Below are 20,040 nucleotides of genomic sequence, written 5' to 3'. Positions count from 1 at the left end.
ATGTTAAGCTTGCTCTGTTAGATAAATGCAGTATTATGATGTAAACTGATTTGAACACGTCGGTCGACGATGCCTGGACCAAAGGTCCTGGAAAAATGACTTGAAGGCTACTGTGACCTTGAATGCAAAACGCTTGTTCCTTCTGAAAACTCGACAAAATGGCTCGACATATGGTCCTCAAAATTGACTTGAAGGCTGGACGTGACCAGTGAATGAGCCCTATTTATTTTGAGGTCATCTGGTCAAAGGTCAAGGTCACAGTAATCTTTAATGCAAAAAACTTGTTTGAGTGATTAATATCCATTACCTAGAATTAGGTTCCTTAATCTTGACATAAAAACTTAGCCTGACCAGGAGATGACTATATTGATTTCGATTTATAAGGTCAGAGGTCAAAGTCACAGCGACTTAAAATACGAAAAACTTGTCCGCGTGATAGCTTAACATTACATGCACCAATGGCTCTCAAACTTGAAATAAAGTTTTGTCATGATTAGTAGATGACCCATATTCATTTTGAGGTCATCAAGTCAAAGACCACAGTGGCATTGAATGCAAAAGTATTGTCCGGTTGATAAAAAAAACACTTGACGATGGTTGCACACATGACCGTTTAACTGGACATAAGGAATTTGGATGTGACCAGTAACTGACCCTTATTTATTTTGATGTTATCATATTAAATAGTAAGGTAACAGTGGCCTTGAATGCGAAAATCTTGGCCGAGTGATACAAAAGCGACTATTATTAACCATGATATTAATATCACGCAAAAAATATTTACAGCGAAGCTGCTCGCGTCACTTTATAATGCCTTTTCTGGTTGGTTTACAGATTCCCCCGGTCACAAGAGCACCAGAGGACTTCGTTATCCCCGATATTGCGGAGCTAAGAAATATGTCAGAGCAACGTTTGATGCAGATTTACTGGAAGTATGACCATTTTTATTTTAGTTTACACGTCTAACCAAAAGAACTTGTAATGTACTATAATTGTGAAGTAGTAAGAGATTGGTTACAACATAAAAAGCAAGTTCATAAGGCCATACAGTCCTTTAATTTTGTTAACCACCAACCGTAATTCGCGAAAAGAAAACTACCTATTCGAAAAAACGTCATTCAGACAATACATAACATCATTTCAATTGTTAAAACGAAGGAAACAACCTAAAAGGCAAAACATTGTCAAAACGTTCTCATTTTGAGTACTTGAAATATTTCAAAAACACAAAATGCTTGTTTACTGGCTTGGACAGCTTTTTAAAAGAATGTTTAAAAAATTGAGTCAACTTGCGAAGTATAGCGAATATTTTGCTCGCCATGAGGATTACAACTCATTAAAACACATAACTTGTTAAATGTTACCTTTTATATAAAAGGGCATATGCATAAGGCCTGCTTTATATGGAACATAAAAACGAAAAGTATAACCTTTTAGAGGTTAATGTGTATTGGTTGTTCAATTCCACTTTTGCACTATGAAATCAATGAACTTTAATACATAAGTATACAATTATTCATTGTGTGTTGTTGTTTTTGTCAGCATGGTTATTCATGTCCATCATGGCCATAAGTTTTGGACTAACATTCCGACATTCTATAAATAAATCCTTTAACGGAGCATATTCAATAAAGCAATCCAAGTAGTTATAATTCATATTCAAAACCTTGACAGGCACCGATATAATATATCACCTCTTAAGGGACGTGTCTGTTTTGCTAAATCTCGCTATTTTGTTGTTGTTCGGATAAACTTCCTACATCTCGTCACCAACCATTTGTTTATATATTTATTGTACTGTACGTTTTTTAAATGGAAAATGAAAAGGTTACTTTCAAAATATTGTTTGGTAAATCATGCGATAATGAAACTTTATGCATATAAATAATGTAATTAACGTATTTCTTTCTCAAAATATATTACAGATAAGTTTTGATTTTAAACTACATGAAAACAGGTTTCATTTTTTTCTAATCGCACATCTACAAAGGAAACTACAGGAAACAGTACTCGAACACTTTATGATGACCCTGTTCAAAGGTGCAAGGTGAAATCCAGACGATAAAAAAACAACAACAAACAAACACAGACTGTTTAAAACAACGTACACATAACACATACAAAACACCATGGATGTATTGCACATGCATCAATATATATATATATATTAGTAAATATTGGGGCCACAGCCTTAAACAGATCAGAAAAAAACCATGTAGTTCATTGGAGGTTTAAACTAATGATAATTAAGTACTCTCTCACATCTCCTAACATTTATTAATAATTTAGAGCTTAAAATGAAATGCTAAACGGAGTTGAAATCAATTTGAAGCCAATGAAGTATAAAGCTGGACAAATAATAGAAACTGTCGAGAAATCCAACTCGTTATCCTATTTAATTCGTGATATTTTTGTATTCATAAGTCATCTATTAGGGATAAAATATTTTCACCAACGGTTTAAAGACAAACGATGCTTGAGGTGAGCACTTGGTTCTGCAGGTATGCGCACGGTGTTGGATTGCAATTCAAATATGCATTTCAAAATCTGATGAATGACAGAGCAGTGGGTTCTATGTCAGTAAATTGCATTAATCATACGCGTCATGGTAACTGATGAACTCTGATTTAAATGTAGTTTGTTTCTATTGTATATACTTTATATTGTGTTAACAAAAAGGTGAGAGTGGTTTTGGTGGTACCATTTCTCTCCCCCCCCCCACACACACACATGTTTAGCATTCGAGCTTCCTAAACTAGACACTAGTTTCTACACAGGAAAATACTCTAGCGTAGTTCAAATGAATTTACAGCAGTCAAAATAAATCAGAATGAAACTGTAAAACATAAAGGACCATTATCGAAAGTAAGCCATGAACATTCTTTTCAAAATTTGACTTGAAGACAAGAGATTAAACAATACATTTTTTTCAGGTTTATCAACAGACTACAAGTGTTGTGTAAAGATGTGATTCGGGTCGGAAATCTGCAGGACGGAGGAAAGGAAATCTGCATTGATGAACAATACAAACCAAAGCCACCATGTCTAGTGTATTCGTTTGGGTGAGTACAATAGAGAGCTCATAACCACTAACGTCTTGAGTCAGGCAAATCGTATTGTAAAATAATAATAAAAAGTTTTGAAGCGAAAACGTGCAAGTTACAAATCGCAGATAACTCATCTTCTTTACACATCTTTTATCAAACAGATTGAAATAAATAAGTTCAAGTAACATTTAAATTTCCAAAATCCCTTATACTCAGCTAGAAACTAGGACTGAAGACGTTTTTGAATATTGGCCAAGAACTTGTGAATATTTGGAGAAGTATATGCACTATCTTACGGGACGAAAACAACTTTTACTTTTGAAGATAGGTAGGATTTGGTCTGTTTGTTATACAGTTATAAAGTTATATGATTCCACAGTCATATACTTGCTTTAATTATTTTGATTTTATATTTTTAACGTAACTTGGGAAATGCCCTATTCTGGTCGGTGTTAAAATAATCGGACACTTTATAAAATATCTATACACGGACATTTAAACCGTGGATTGGAAAACTGCCATCTGAGGAACGGTAGGAATAAATAATTTTTCAAAACCTATCCTATTCGGCGTTCATTAAATTTTGAGAAATTCCCATATTTATATCAATTAAGAATAAGGAAACGTTTGAATGGAAAAGGTCATTGGTCAAATAATTTGGTATTTATCATTAAACCAATAAGACTCCGTAGAGTAACGGCTGAAATTGGGGAAATGAACAGAATTTAAATATCCATAATCCTTTGCACGATCTGGACAAAAATACGGAAATCCGACAGTTAGACTATAAGCTCGGATACGTTCTTTGTTGAAATCCCGCTTCTTGTGTGCGTTCAACACAACCTATATAGACATAGTAGAAAGTTACAAATTCATTGCTTATTTTTCCGTGTTTTCTTTAAATAGAATTGCAACCTTTTAACAAAACAAAACATGACAATTCTTTATTCCGGGAATGTAAATTTGATAAATTTCAGGTTGCAACATTTTGCACGTTAATTTTACGAACAAATGCAAAAATGAACTAGGATGCTGTACATGTCGTACTAACACGCATTTTTATGGTATTTGATGAGTTTACATAGGATATTTTGTTTCAATCTTTTAGTTCAATGTGTTAAAACATCATAAAGAAAATATAGGTAAGAACCAACGATTACTTGTTAGGTATATCATGCTTCAAAACAATCAACATAACATGTGATAATGACAACATACACTTTAACGGGACTGTGTCACAGATTGACTCTAACGAATATCAGGACAATTATCTAATAGAATGATAGAATGTGTTACGCATTGATATCATAATTGTAAAAAAGTACCAAAATGTAAAAAAGTAATTGTGTCTGAGAATGGGTTCGAACCCGCGTCGCCAAAATTGAAGTCCAGCGTCTTACTCACTGAGCTACAAAGGCTTATTATAATCGGGTGACATAATTAAGCTATACCTCGGTAATATCACGTGATAACACCGACTAGCCACACGCATAAGGAATGAATTCTACCTGGTAGACATACCCAGTAATCTTTTTTAATGGAAAATTACGAAATAACTGCTAAACTTAAATAAATTGTAAACTATGTGGTACTTCAGTTAGTAAGTTTCAATGCATTGTACACATCGATGCCAAGTTTATGACAGTTTTCAACATTTTTCTTTTTTTTTTCGCTATTTTATCATACGTGAGCCAGCTCCTTTAAAACGTGTCTGGAATCATAATCTTCTCTATTATGCATTTCTTTCCAGAATAAACAACCAGTTTGACTTCGATGAAGACATCAACAGACTATTTGAGTGTGATGTATTCTGCTTTGATCCGAGGTAAGCTTTTAAGTTACTAGACACCAGTTGATACGAGTGCAAGAAAAAAATGTCAAAAACTTACATAAAATTGATATCGTTATGTATGACACATTAAATATCTTTCATACTGATGCATTACATCGCTTACGACATATTTATCTGTCGCTGGTGTGGTGTAATTTTTAAACTCAAAATTTACTAAGTGTGTTTACCACGTAAATTCCAGTTAATGTAAAAATAGCGTCGGTGTATTTACCTATACTAATCACGTGACGTTCACATGCGAAATACATATACACACTTTAAACTGGAATATCAGTATGCGCTATATTTAAACGGAGTGTAGACATCTGAGACTGCGACAAAATATTCTTTTCGCCATGTAAAATGATGTATTATTGAACTCATTCTAGCTCGTTTTGACAATTCTGGGCTTGTTTTGTGGAAAAATATTGATTAGCCGATTTTTAGAACCATTTTGTGTCTTGCCCCTTCAAACAGACTTTTTACATTTTGCATACGACTATATGCTTTATCAAAGACGTTGAGAGGTTAACATTTTGTCTAATAATTACATTAAAATATCGACACACTAGTGCAATAACTAAATAAATGCATATACAAGCAGATATTGAGTCATTGCTATAAGATGACGATGCATTGTGCACTGTACTGAATCCAATACCATATTTACATACACACGAGTTCGACCTCATGTGTATAAAACTATGTAATTTCTATCCTTCTCCATATAAATGACGGTACATTGGCTTCGAAGGTTGACATTATCAGAGTGTATAATTTATTACTAGGAGAGTCAATTTCATGATACATTTGTGTTATATTCATATCAATTATATCAAAAAACGCGGCTGTCGCTAAGTACGAGTCTAATAAAGATGTATTTTTCATACACAATAGCCTACTAACAGTGCAACTCATACAATCAAAATGGACAACAGTATATAAATTATGTACTCTTGTTTAAAAAACCCAGCGGAAACCACAGGGACATGTCCAGCAGGCTAAGGTTTAACCAGGTTCCTGTTTAAAGGTACAAGGTCAAGGCCAAACTGAAACTAAACGAGGGACACACAATGCCACAAAACATTTTAATTGTCTTATCATTATCAGTTAATGGCTGGGTAACCGCAATGGCAATATCAGTTATAAGTTATAATTAGCTCAAGTTGAAATTATGGGAAATATCATTATTATTAAAAATAACATATTTTAAAAAAATATCACATGGTTCTTTTGTATGCTTTAATATTTTTATATGTTCCCTTTAAAGAAGAAAAAAACGTGCCTTTAATAAAAGAGTGTTCATATCCCTGATGACCGTTTGAACACTGGAGCAATTACGTTATTTTGGCCTCTGATCCAATTATCCCATTGCCTTTATATTTGGTGATTATGAACTAATAAAACATTATAAACATACGTCAAAAAGCTGCAGGTGTGTGTGTGTGTGTGTTTTATAATTTTTTGGTGGGGGGGGGAGGATGCGGACGTAAGCTATGCAAGTAGGCTAAAGAAGAGATTTCTAAATGTATTTAACATTCTATAATTACACATTTTTTTCAGTATGAAAAAGGAGAGCTTTCGGAAGGCAGACCATATCTGGTTCTACAACTGGGGACTAGGTGGAGAAAATACACGCAACAAGAGAGGCTGGCAGATTAAAACAGTGGATGCAATTAGAAAGGAGCTAAATCATACAAATGTAAATAACAGTCTAAGTATCATACACTTTCAAGTACTATGACATACACCACCAATACACAAACTTAATTTATATTAATGATACTTTAAGGGGCTTTTTGAAAATCTGGGCCATTTTACATAGAAAAAACAACAAATTGATTCCCATTGATGTTATAATTGCAGAAATGATTAAGATTCATAACAGTTAAGTCCCTAGGTTAAAGTGTTAAATTGAAATAACTACGCGATTTACTTGCAGCGTATTTAAGTTGAATAATTCTGACATTGCAAACCGCCCATAAACATCCATAGTTTTTTTGATGGAAACTTTCAAATGTTATAATAGTTCGTTGAAGGAAGCACTGGATATTGTTGTTTCAGAGGCCTATCGACATATTAAAGATTGACATAGAAGGGGATGAGTGGTACAGTATTCAACAGATGGTCTCATCCGGGGCCCTTTATGACGTCAAACAGATCTCTATTGAAACACACTACAATACCGTAAAGCCAGGAGGACAGTTATGGGGCAGCCATCCTATACCTGCAGCTGACCAGTTATATTGTTTAAGACTATTATACGATAAGGGATTCCGAATTTTCATGAGAGAACGAAATTTGCATAGTAAAATGAGGTGGCCAGGTTTTAATAATAGCATTACAATTGTCAATGAAATATCTTTGATCAAATCCATGAAATAAATGATTTAGAAGATCCCTGTCTTTTCGGTGTATGCTTCTCTATATCCTCTCTGTTTTTATACATTATATTTAATTGTAATTGTTACGTTAATCCTTCGTTTTACATCTTCGTAGTTTTGTTGTATATTTCGTTTCCATTTGCTCTTCAAGTTCGCCTGAAAGTAAACATGTGCAGAATTGAATCATACGTCTAGGGCTACTTCAATATTTCAAATTGTGTTAATTTGTTCATTGATGTATCCGTCTCGGGAGAGGGAGGGGTTTTCCTTATTTTTGAATTATTGCTTCAAACTTACAAAAATCAAAGGGCACCTCGTTAGCAATGCAAACACCTACTTTCAAGTAATCATGGGTCATCTTGAATATCACAATATAAAAAGGCACTTTGTAAGCAATGCAAAAACCGACATTCAAGTAATCATGCGCCATCTTCAAGATTGATTACAATATAAACACGCACTTTGTAAGCAATGCAGAAATCAACACTCAAGTAAACATTCGTCATCTTGAAGATAACATCAATTAAATGGTTCTTTGTTAGCAATTTTAACACCGCCATTCAAACAAACATGCGTCATCTTTAAAAATACAAAAATAAAAAGGCACGTTGTAACCAATGCGAACTCTAACATTTAAATAAACTCGCGTATTCTTGAATGTACCAATAATACTAGGAAACTTTGTTTGAAATGCAAACACCGACATGCAACTAAACATGCTTCTTCTTAAATATTACAATAGTACAAGGGGTTTTATTACCAATGCAAACACTGATATTAAAGTAAACACGCGTAATCTTGGAATCATACTATCATAAAAGGGCCCTTTGTTAGCAATGCGAAGACAAACATTCAATTAATAGTCCGTCATCTTGAATATTGCAATAATATAAGGACACTTTGATACAATGCGAAGATAACCATTCAATTAAAAGTGCGTCATCTTGAAAATTACAATTATGAAAGGTAGTGATGAATTGACTATCGAGTACAATCGATAAATCGTGGCTGACAATGCTATGTCGGCGACAATCGATAGTGGTTGTCCGAAATCGATGTCGCTAATGTTACTTCCGGTAATTACGTAGTTATGCGGTAAACGTCGAGTTAATGTCAAAATGTAAAAGTTTCATTTTTGGTATCGTTTATTATTAACAAATTTACTTTTTTTGTGAAAGTTTTATGAAATTTGGATATTTAAATGAACTCTTCAAAATATAACAAGTTATTGAATGTTAGGCTAGTCAACAAATATTTATTCTGCTTTTACATGGATCATGACAATGCTAAGATAACTTATTTGATGCGGTGTGCATCATTTTGCAATTAATATGCAATTATTAAGAATGTGTTTTGTTGTTATGTTTTTGTGAAGTTATTAAAGACAGAAAAAGGTTATGGATATTAACCTACTGTTGCATAAAGCATGACTATAGCACGTACTGATTCCAGGTTAAACCATTTAAATGATAAAGATGATACTATGTATAACGTTTGTATTCCTAAATAATATTATGGACGTTCGATTATTGTCCGATAGTAAATCAAAATACTTGATCCTATTCGATTCGATTATCGATAGCAAATGAAGTCCGATTTTCAAACACATTTTTGGCAATGCAAACACCGATATCCAAATAATAATGCGTTATGGTAAATATATCAATAAAAAGGGCACTTGGATCCCTTTTATTCAAAGGAATAATTAGATATTGTCTGCAAATCAACTAACATCGAATATTTCTGGCGCGTTTCTTAGCTGAGTTAAATCTTAAGTTTATTTTTCCTGCAGAGCTTATTTGGAACTTGTGAATACATACAGAAATTCACAGCAAATCAAAGCGGTCGAAGGCACAAACCCTTTATGCATCATCCGGAATAAACGGATATTAACTTAGTGTCCATGGTATTTGACAAGGTACAAATTAAAAGCGCTTCCAAAAAAGTAGATTTTTGTAACAATAAGCCCAAATACCCGCATGCCATGACAAAAACAACAAGGGAAGGTTGAACAAAAGATGCTTGTAATAATGATTTCACATTGTATGCATGAACGCATGTGAAAATTTAATCCTTTTAATACGCCATGTTGCTTAAGTCATTTATTATTAAGATATATTAAGCTTTTGGCAATTCCAAAGGGAATAAAGAAAAACGTTGTACAATCAAAGCAATCAAAACCTTTTCTTTTAATTACATCAAGCAAAATAAGCCCCAACTTCAGAATTAAATGGACAGAAACCTTAGCAAGCGCAATAGAAACGGAGATGAGTTTATGTTTACAAATCAACAATAAACACAAACGTACGTAGTTTAAATTCCTGAGGAAAAACAACAACAAAAACATCAAGTTTTAGATTCAAACTTGTAGATAATGTTGAATCATAGCCGGAGTACAAATATTTCCTACAAATATTGTGGTTAAATGCGCTTTTAAACGAATAAGTAATATTTTCACTTGCATGAAAAAAACGACAAACAGGTTTTGAAAAATAAAGAACTGAATTTTCAAGCGTTTCGTAAAATAACGAAGGAAATATTGTTTTATACAGTACAGTATTATAATGGTTAGTTTTATGCAGGAGGATTTCGTGAAGGTATGATATTGTCTATTGTTCATTCTACCGGACGACTTTCTAACAGTGCACATCAAATTCGTCCATTATTATCGGCTTGGCTTCTGAAAACGTGCTTTTGACGAGCATTGACAATTAAATTTTCGGCTTTTGAATTACGACGTTATTCTACATAAAGGGATTTAAATACTCGAAATCATTTTTTTCTCAGCCATCAATAATTATTTGTTTAAGAAAAAATGAAATGAGGGTCAGTTCAACGATCACGTTCTTGAGAACCTACAGGAAACGGGTTCTAGTCTACAAGATGTGACAGCAGCCCAACCAGAAGCGGCAGTTATGAACGCCCATGAACAGATTGTAGAAGGTATGGCCTTGCCCAAACATATCCAGAAGTTGGTAAAAATGGTTGACAGTTCTGAACATGGCTGGAAAATTGTTCAGAAGATTCCGACGACGAGAAGAAAAAATACAAATCTCAGCTTAAGGCAGACCGCAAAATCGGGTTCGATCTAAACGTTTCACCCCGTATTCAACGGCTCGGGCTTCCAGACGATGGCAATGCGACCACAACTGAGCTTGTTCCGAGGCGGCCCAGGCAGCGGTGCCGGATAATACCAGACGGATAAGTAGCACTTTGCTTTGCTCTCTTAACGCTAATGGCGGAAATGTATGTTCAAGTACTGATTCAGCTTGTAAAAGCGTGCCTATAAGTGAGGCAAGTTCCGGCAAAACAGTATGTTCTGATACTGAAACTCCAGTTGGTAGATTAAAATCCTGTTACGCACATTGGGCTGATGCAGGAGCAAATCAGCATGTTTTAGATATTATCCGAAATGGATATAAGATTCCTTTCAAGGACATTCCAGATAACGTTATTTAGGGTAATAACAAATCTGCCGGGGACAACGTTAGTTTCGTTTATAATGAAATTAGCAATCCTTTAGCTAACGAATGTATTAGTGAAGTGACGGGCGCCCAGCTTACGGTAGCATATGGCTAAAACGGTAAAGCTCGTCTGGTATTTGACTGTAGACATATTAATCAGCAATTGCATAAATTCAAATTTTGCTTTGAAAATCAAAAAGTTGCAAAAACAATAATTAAGGAAAGTGATTTTATTTTCACGTTTGATTTAAAATCGGCCTACCACCATACCCATTTGTTACCAGAACATTGCAGATATATGTGGTTTTCTTGGCAATTTCAAGGAAAATATCGTTACTTTCTAAACAATGTCTTGGCACTCGGACTAAGCACATCTGAGTCTAATTTTTCCAAATGTTTGCGGACTGTTATGAGCAATGGAAAGCCAAAGATCACAAGATAATTATGTTTTTAGAAGATGGTCTGGGGGGTGAACAAGATTTGGTTAAAGCGTTTGCTGCCAGTGAGCTCATACACTCGGATTTGGTTAACTTTGGTTTCTTGATTGCTGACAAAAAATCATTGGTCTCCTCGTCAGCCAATTGTTTGGCTTGGTTATTGCTGGGATATGGAAAAGGGTGAGAGTTATGTAACGGACGCAAGACTCGAAAGAGCTTTGTTTTTGTTAAACGAGATTATAGGTCATGTTGTCGCTAGAGGCGTTTTAATTCTTGCTCATAGATTTGCACGAATTGTTGGTCAGATTTGGTCAATGAAAAGTGCTGTAGGCACCCCTGTTATGCTCTAGATAAGCTCTTGTCCTGGAAGGAACATTTAAAATATCTAAATGCTGCAAAGTATCTAAATGTTGCAAGTATAGCAGTATACGACGTAGTCAAAGATGTGCAGGTTTACTGCGAAGCTAAGGTGGTTTATCTTGAAGGATACGAAGACAGTACGGTAGTACTTGGCAATTATTTATTGATCTTGAAACCAAATGGGTTCCACGTTTTGACAATGTTCAAGCAGATATATTAAGCAGAAATGGTGATCGTGACAACTGGTCTATTTGTAATCGGATTTTCCGATCGCTGGACGAACTGTGGGGGCCACACACTTGTGATAGATTTGCCAAATACTATAATGCAAAGTGTTTATGGTTAAAGTCCATTCGGAACTCCTCGGCCGTTTTTTTATCGAAAACAACCTCGGATGTATTTGGACGGTTTACATACTCAAAAATTGGTACGTTTAAGTCAGCTGCAAGTAGATCGCGTAGGAATTTTATTTAGCAGTTAAACTTTATGGCTCAACTCTTAGGAATCTTAATTATGTTTGCAATAATAAACTTCACTGGCAATCAATTTAAACTTAAATAATAATATACAAACACAAGCTAAAACTCTTAATTTAATTAATGATATATTTCAATTTTTTACGAACTAATTCTACTGATGTACCGGCATACATCCGAGGTTGTTTTCGATAAAAATGGCCGAGGAGTTCCGAATGAGTTTAAGTCTAGGTACTGGTGTCCTAGTACTTCCGGTATAGATGATTTTGCACAGAATTGGACGCATACTATTAATTGGCTTGTTCTGCCTTCCGCATTTATATGCAAATGTATTCAAAAAATTGAGAAAGAAAAATGAAAATATACACTGATTGTTCCAATATGGAGAAGCGCTCCTGTTTGGTCATTGCTTTTGGCAGGTAATCGAGATAGCGCGTACTTGGTAGAGAGCGTTCAGTTTTTTTAAGCGCGGAGTATTGACGAGGTAAAGACAGCATATTTGACATTCCAAAGTGCCCTTTCATTATTGCAATATTCAAGATGAACTTTTACTTGAATGATTTGTAATATTCAAGATGGCGCATGTTTACTTGAATGCCGTTGTTTACATTGCTCAAGAGTGCACTTTCTTTATTGCTATTTTGAAGCAATATTTCAAAATAAGGTAAACCTCCCGCTCCCAAGGCAGATATATCAATGAGCCAATGAAAACAAAATCGAAATCCTAAAATAACTGTAAAAAGTATGAGTATATACGTCATATACTTTCATATTGATGTGTGGATGTAAAGAGAACATTGAAACTAAATATACATCAATACTGTTATACGAAAACAAAAACAAACTAAGGATAAACGGATAACAATGACACAATGTATTCAAAACAGTGGCATTTATTAAGGCACTAAAACATTTATTTCATGGATTTGATTAAAGATAATTCATTGACATTTGTAATGCTATTATTAAAGCCTGGCCACGTCATCTTGCTATACAAATTTCTTTCCCTCATGCAAATTCGAAATCCCTTATCATACAAAAGTCTTAAAGTATATAACTCGTCAGCTGGAGGTATGGGATGGCTGCCCCATAACTGTCCTCCTCGCCTTTTGGAAATAAAGTGTGTTTCCATGGAAATCTGTTTGACGTCATCAAGAGCCCCGGATGAGATCATCTGTGGAATACTGTACCACTCATCCCCTTCTATGTCAATCTTTAATATGTCGATAGGCCTCTGAAACAACAAGATCCAGTGTTTACTTGAACAAATTTCTTTTACGTTTGAAAGGTTCCATCAGAAACAACTATGTATGCATTTGGTTGTTGCAAAGTCAGAATTGTTTTCATTGAACTATGCTGCAATTAAATCGTATACTATTTTCAATTCAGCATTTAAATTTTAGGACTTAACTCTTAGGAATCTTAATTATTCATGAAATAACGGGAATCATTCCATTTTGTTTTCTATGGGGAAATGGCCGAGGTGTTCCGATTGCCCCATGGTAGTAATGATTTTATAATAACTTCAATATGTGTATTTGAGGTGTATATCATAACAGTTGAAAGTGTATGATACTTAGTTATTTACATTTGTATGATTCAGCTCCTTTCTAATTACATCCACTGTTTTTATCTGCCACCCTAACTCATTGCGTGTATTTTCTCCACCTAGTCCCCAGTTGTAGAACCAGATTTGGTCTGCCTTCCGAAAGCTCTTCCTTTTCATACTGAAAAAGTGTTATGTAAACATAAAATGATAGATACATTTCGAGCTTATGCCCGCATTCTCCCCTCGCCCCCCCCCCAAAAAAAAAACAACATAAAAAAAACCCACCACCAACAACAACAATAATCACCTACACACCCCTGCAGCTAGACATTGACGTATGTTTATATTGTTTTATAGTTCATAAACTCCATTGAATGCAAAGGGATAATTGAATCAGAGGCAATAATGACTTAATAGCGCCGATGTTCTAACTCGGTCATCAGGGAATTGAACAATGATGTCCAAATTGATGGTATGAGTTACACTGTTAGTAGGCGATTGAGTATGAAGACTGCATCTTTATTGGCCTCATACCTCACAAAAGCCATGTTCTTTGATATAATATCAAAGATGTCACAAATGTATTATGAAAATGACTCTCTGAGTGATCAATTATACTCTGTGAAAATGTGAACGCTCGAAGCCAGCGTTTTATCATTTATATGTAGGAGGCTAGAGACTACATAGATATATACACATGAGCTAGAACTCGTGTACATGTTTATATGGTATTAGAATCCAATACAATACACAATACATCGTCATCTGAAAGCAATGACTCAATATCTGCTTATATATGCATTTATCAAGTTATTGAACAAGGGTGTCAATATATTAAAGATACACTCTTACTCCCAAATAAGATTTATCACAATTAATAATATTGTTTAAATATTCCAAAGATGGATTAATAAATGTCGAAAACAATGGTTCTTATAATGGATACCCAGTTTAATTTGAAAGAAATGTTTATATAACACGTTATTTCTACCTTATGAAATTATAGTTGACCACAGTAAATATTTTAGCATTCACCAATCATTTAATATTTTTGTGCTTTCTGCTATTAAATACACGGTTAAAATATTCTTATCAGTAATTTATATTTTCCATAAAAGCATTTTTTAGCAAGAAGTTAAAGATTTATCAGTCAAAATTGATCTTTGTTATACATGTGGACGTATTGATTTTGAATACGAGTGTCATTTTAATGTTATCATTAGACATTATGCTAACCACAGCCAGGAATATACAATTTTCCGTTACCTCTCAATGTCCCTGACAAAGCATATAGTCGAATGCAAAATGTAAAAAAGCTGTTTTAAGCGGCTAGACACAAGGTGGTCTTAAAATCGGCAAATATATTATTTCCACAAAACAGTTTATACATATGTTTCCCGTTACCTCCCAACGTTACCGACAAAGCATATAGTCGTATGTAAAATGTAAAAAAGTATGTTTAAAGGGGCAAGACACCAGGTGGTCCCAAAATCGGCAAAAACATTATTTCCATAAAACGAGCCCTGATTTGTCAAACGAGCTAAACTGAGTTGGATAATACATCATTTTACATGATTAAAAGAACATCTTGTCGCAGTCTCAGCTGTGGATACCCTGTTTAAATAAAGCGTATGGTGATTTTCCAGTTTATAGTGTCTATATTTAGCATGTGGACGTCACGGTCAATACACCGATCCTATTTAACTGGAATTTACGCACACCCAGTAATTTTCGAATTTGAAAGAAAGATTTAATGCGTTGTACACAACGATATCAATTTTATGTAAGTTTTTTGATAAATTTCCTTTTTTTGCTCTCGTTTCATCTGGTGTCAAGTCCGTTTAATGTTTACCTCGGATCAAAGCAGAATACATCACACCCAAACAGTCTGTTGATGTCTTCATCGAAGTCAAACCTGTTATTTATTCTGAAATGAAATCTATAATTGAGAAGTGCTTAATTTCAGACACGTTTTACCGTGCTTTTCTTTCATAATCACTTATTATGTTAATTCTTTGGTTTTAATCCATATTTTCGTAATGTTGTTTGAAACACTTTGATTTTAATATTGAAAATAGTCTACGTAAACTGATCGTGTACCATAAAAATGCGTGTTTGTTGTAAAAAAACACAAATATATATATAGTTGAAGGAACTGTGCCATATTCTGTTTTTATTTTCTGTTGCATATTTATTTAAAGAAAATTTTACATCAAATTTTCATTTGTGTAAACACGGACACAATAAAAATGTGTTTGTTACTTCCTACTATGTCCATTTATATTGTGTTCAATCGAGAGTGTATTCGCAACAATAATTTAACTGGCGGATTTTCCCGATATTTGTCGAGAGCGCGCAAAGGATTATGGGTAGATAATGTATTCTGTTTATTTCCCCAATTTTAGCCGGGAAATTCAATTTCAATTTCTTCGTAGTCTCATTGGGTTACTTATAAATACAAAAAAAATCTTTGACCATTGACGTTTTTCATTCAAAACATTTCTTTTTTTCTAAATTAATATACATATAGAACTGGTTGAATTTCTCAATACACCGCTTAGGAATTTTGATAAATCATTTGTTTCTTTCGTTTCACAGGTAACAATTTCCGATCCATGTTGAAAGGTCCGTGGTATAGATGACGTTTTATTAAGTGTCCAATTATGTACGCACCGACAGGAATAATGTTTCCAAAGTTCCGTTGGGAACATAAAATCAACGTAATTAAATCAAGTAGCTGACTATATAATCATATAACTACATCACTTTATTTAGTTTCAAAAGTCAAAAGTTTCGTTCTTTAAGAAATAGAGATGTTTTCTGTTGGGATACAAACAGTCCAAACCCTACCTATCTTCAAAAGTTTTTTTGGTCCCGTCAGATAGTGAGTAGTACGTATGTTCTCCACCAAATATTTATAAGTTCTGGGCCAATATTCACAAACTTCTTGAGCCAAAGTTTCTACCGGAGTATTAGGAATTGCGAAAGATTAAATGTTACTTGGACTAACTTATTTCAATCTGTTTTATAAAAGATGTGTAAAGAAGGTGAGTTATCTGCGATTTGTAACTTGCACATTTTCACCTCAAGACCTTTGTATTAGTATTTTACAATACGATTTGCCTAACTCAGGACGTTAGTGGGTATGAGATAATTATTGTACCCACCCAAACGAATACACTAGACATGGAGGCTTTGGTTTGTATTGTTCATCAATGCAGATTTCCTTTCCTCCTTCCGACAGACTTCCGACCCGAATCACATTTTTACACAACACTTGTTGATGTACCTGAAAAACAATGTTATATGTATTGTTTCATCGAATGTCTTCAAGTATTATTTGCATATAATGTTCATGGCTTACATTCGATAATGATACTTTATTTTGTATAGTTTCATTCTTATGAAGTTTGGCTGCTGTAAGCTGATTTGAAATATATTCAATATAGTAACTTTCCTTGTTAGAAACCAGTACTGGTGTCTGATATAGGAAGCTCGAACGCTCTATTGTGTGTGTGCGGTCGGAAACGTATACCACCAAACCACTCCCACCTTTTTATTAATACCATCAAATACAAAAACAAGAGCTGTCACAGAGACAGCGCGCTCGACTATTCCGCCGCTTTTCAATGTAAGGATTGAAAAGTTTTGGCGAAACATGCATCGATCACTAAGATTAGATTTCAATGCACTACATGATTGGCTGAGATGTTAACATACATGTGGTTACAAGCAAAATTTTAACCAGATTTTCCAAGTCTTATAATAAAGGGCAAACATTTGCAGAATACAGTTAACTTAATTGGTTATTCAAGTAGGTTGGGTAGTTGAATACTATTGTATAAAGTCTCAATACAATACATCAAGTAGTTGCTGAGATATTATCCTATGTGTGCTAACATGCAAGACCTTAACCAGAATTTCTAAGTCGCATGATAAAGGGGCAAAAATTATATAATATGAAAGATAGTTATCTTACTTGATTAAATAAGAGGGTTAAATAGTTGGGAGCCTGTGAGTAAAGTTTCAATGCAATACATGATGTATTCGCTGAGGTATTGACCTAAAAGTGGTAACATGCAAAACTGAATAAAAAGGGGGCCATTATTTGAATTGGTTATTGAAGTAGATTAGATGGTTGAGTACCATTGTATAAAGTCTCAATGCAATATGTCAAGTATTTGCTGAGATATAAACCTATGTGTGCTTACATGCAAAACCAAACCTGAATTTTTAATTGTTAGTAGTATAGCTCTCCTTATTCTTCGAATAGTCGAGCTAAAAATGATCATACTTCAAGTAAATTTGCATCAAACGTTGCTCTGGCATATTCTTTAGCTCCGTAATATCGGGGATAACGAAGTCCTCTGGTGCTCTTGTGACCGGGGAAATCTGTTAACAAACGAAAAGGCATGAAATATAGTGACACAAGCAGCTTTGCTGTCTATTGATTTTGCGTGCTATTAATATCATGGTTAATAATAGGGGTAACCACGATTGTAAGCTGAACAACTTGACAAAAACTAACAAAAAAACAAGTCATGTCAAGTTTGAGGGCCATCTGTGCAAGCATTGTAAGTTATCACTCGGACAAACATTTCGCATTCAAGATCACTGTGACCTTTGACCTGGTCACTATAAGAGGTCATCTACTTATGACGCCCAACCTTTAAGTCAAATTGAGGGCCATGAGTGCAGATAATGTCATGTTATCATTTAGGTAAGCTTTTCACATTTAAAGTCACTGTGACCTTGACCATTAATATAATGACCTCGAAATCTTGAGGAGTCATCTACTGGTCAGGCCAATCTTCTTGTCAAGTGGAGGCCCATGGATTTAGGCATTGGCGACTAATCACTCGGATTACTATTTCACAATATAAGGTCATTGTGACCTTGACCTTAAACCTGATGGCCTCAAAATACTAGGATTCATCGACTGGTCAGGCCTAGCTTCCAAATTAAGTTTCAGAACCGTATGTCGAGGCATTCTTGAGTTATCACTCGGACAAGCATTTTGCACTCAAGGTCACAATAACCTTGACCTCTGAGCCGATGACCTCAAAACACTAGGGTTATCTTATTGTCACGCCCAACTTCCAAGTCAAGTTAAAGGACAATTAGTCCTTGCATTGTCGAGTTACCACTCGAAAAAGCTTTATACTACCGACCTACCGACCGACCTACCTACCTACCTACCGACCGACATGTGCAATGCAGTATCTCTCCCATTCTTCGAATTCGAGCATAAACATACACAATACTGCCTTTGTGTACCAGAAGAAGCTTGACATATTGATACAACACCACGTACATTATAACTGCTTTACAAATCATCTAGATAAAATGATATTTCAACTTACGTCATTTCCAAAATGAAGTAATGTTAAAGTCTGAAAATATTCCAATGATAGAAATTGTACAGAAATGACTAATAGAACAACTATTGCAATTCTCAGTGGCTTCATATTTACTAAACTCCACCAATATATAACGTTTCGACCAAACGTAAATTAGACCACAACTTCTTCCAGCCGACAAATCAAAGGAAATAATAATAGTTGTTTGATATATCCCGCACACTTGGCTTTTCCCGTGGTTGCACGATATTCACGATACCAATCATCTCGACTATTGATATGAGAGAAAGGGACCCTTACAATATCTCTTCTTAATACGATTTTTTTTTGGTCAGCATTTCATTAAATGAATGATATTTTTGTATTGAAAACATCTAGAATATCTTTTAAAACAATTAAAATAAACAAAACATCTAATAGTTATTTAAAATATAATAATAATAAAACTTGTTTTAGGATAAGTGTGCATTCAACTAATTATGTGACTTTTGTATAATCTAATAAGCGGTTCATTAAGTGAATGATGCATTTGTATTAAAACATCTAGTATTTCTTTTAAAACAATTTTAAAAGAACGGAACATATAAAATTTATTTAAAACATTTTAACAGAACATTTTAAGGATAAGTGTGCATTTAATTAAGTATATGACTTTTAAAAATATATATATTTTACATGATAGTGTATCTTTTTTATATACACACATGATACAGCCGAAAGTTATACAAATATCCCTACCTTAATCTTAAAGTTTATCGCGAATGCAATTGCATTATTATCGATTTATTGTTTGAAGCGCACAACTTTCATGTTCACTAGGCATTGTGTATCCTTTTCATACGCGAGGCTCAATTGAAAATGTTAAACTAAATCGTAAATGTAATTCGTGTATTTGCTGTCATATACTATATGCTTTCTGAAAACTAAATCGCATTTATTTACGTGTAAGAAGATTATGGGCGATGACAGGTGTAAACAATAAAACATTAGAAGGGTGTTTTAGACATAGTCACATGTTTTTGTATACCATATATATCTAATAATTATAACAAATATCTGTGTATGTCTCGCAATGTTATAACAAGCTCGGTGTATACGCTGTCTAAGTACACTTAAACATGTACTATATTTA

General features: G+C 34.2%; 2 protein-coding genes across 2 annotated transcripts; one reads left to right on the top strand and one right to left on the bottom strand.

Annotated features, from left to right (window-relative positions):
- Positions 1-810: 810 nt before the first annotated feature.
- On the top strand, positions 811-7,263 carry LOC128223351 (probable methyltransferase-like protein 24). The gene is made up of 5 exons (XM_052932629.1): positions 811-932; positions 2,934-3,062; positions 4,798-4,872; positions 6,442-6,580; positions 6,943-7,263. Exons 1-5 carry the CDS (start codon positions 811-813, stop codon positions 7,261-7,263), a joined length of 786 nt encoding a protein of 261 aa, XP_052788589.1.
- Positions 7,264-12,912: 5,649 nt separating this feature from the next.
- On the bottom strand, positions 12,913-19,174 carry LOC128223349 (probable methyltransferase-like protein 24). The gene is made up of 5 exons (XM_052932628.1): positions 19,130-19,174; positions 16,716-16,837; positions 15,401-15,475; positions 13,588-13,726; positions 12,913-13,233 (listed from the first exon to the last, which is right to left on the bottom strand). Exons 1-5 carry the CDS (start codon positions 19,172-19,174, stop codon positions 12,913-12,915), a joined length of 702 nt encoding a protein of 233 aa, XP_052788588.1.
- Between the last annotated feature and the right edge of the window lie 866 nt (positions 19,175-20,040).

The sequence above is a fragment of the Mya arenaria genome, chromosome 17 (genome assembly GCF_026914265.1).
Source record: "Mya arenaria isolate MELC-2E11 chromosome 17, ASM2691426v1".
In the NCBI taxonomy this organism is placed as follows: domain Eukaryota; kingdom Metazoa; phylum Mollusca; class Bivalvia; order Myida; family Myidae; genus Mya; species Mya arenaria.
Note: the sequence above shows the minus strand (reverse complement) of the source record. Positions and strands in the feature narration are given on the sequence as shown.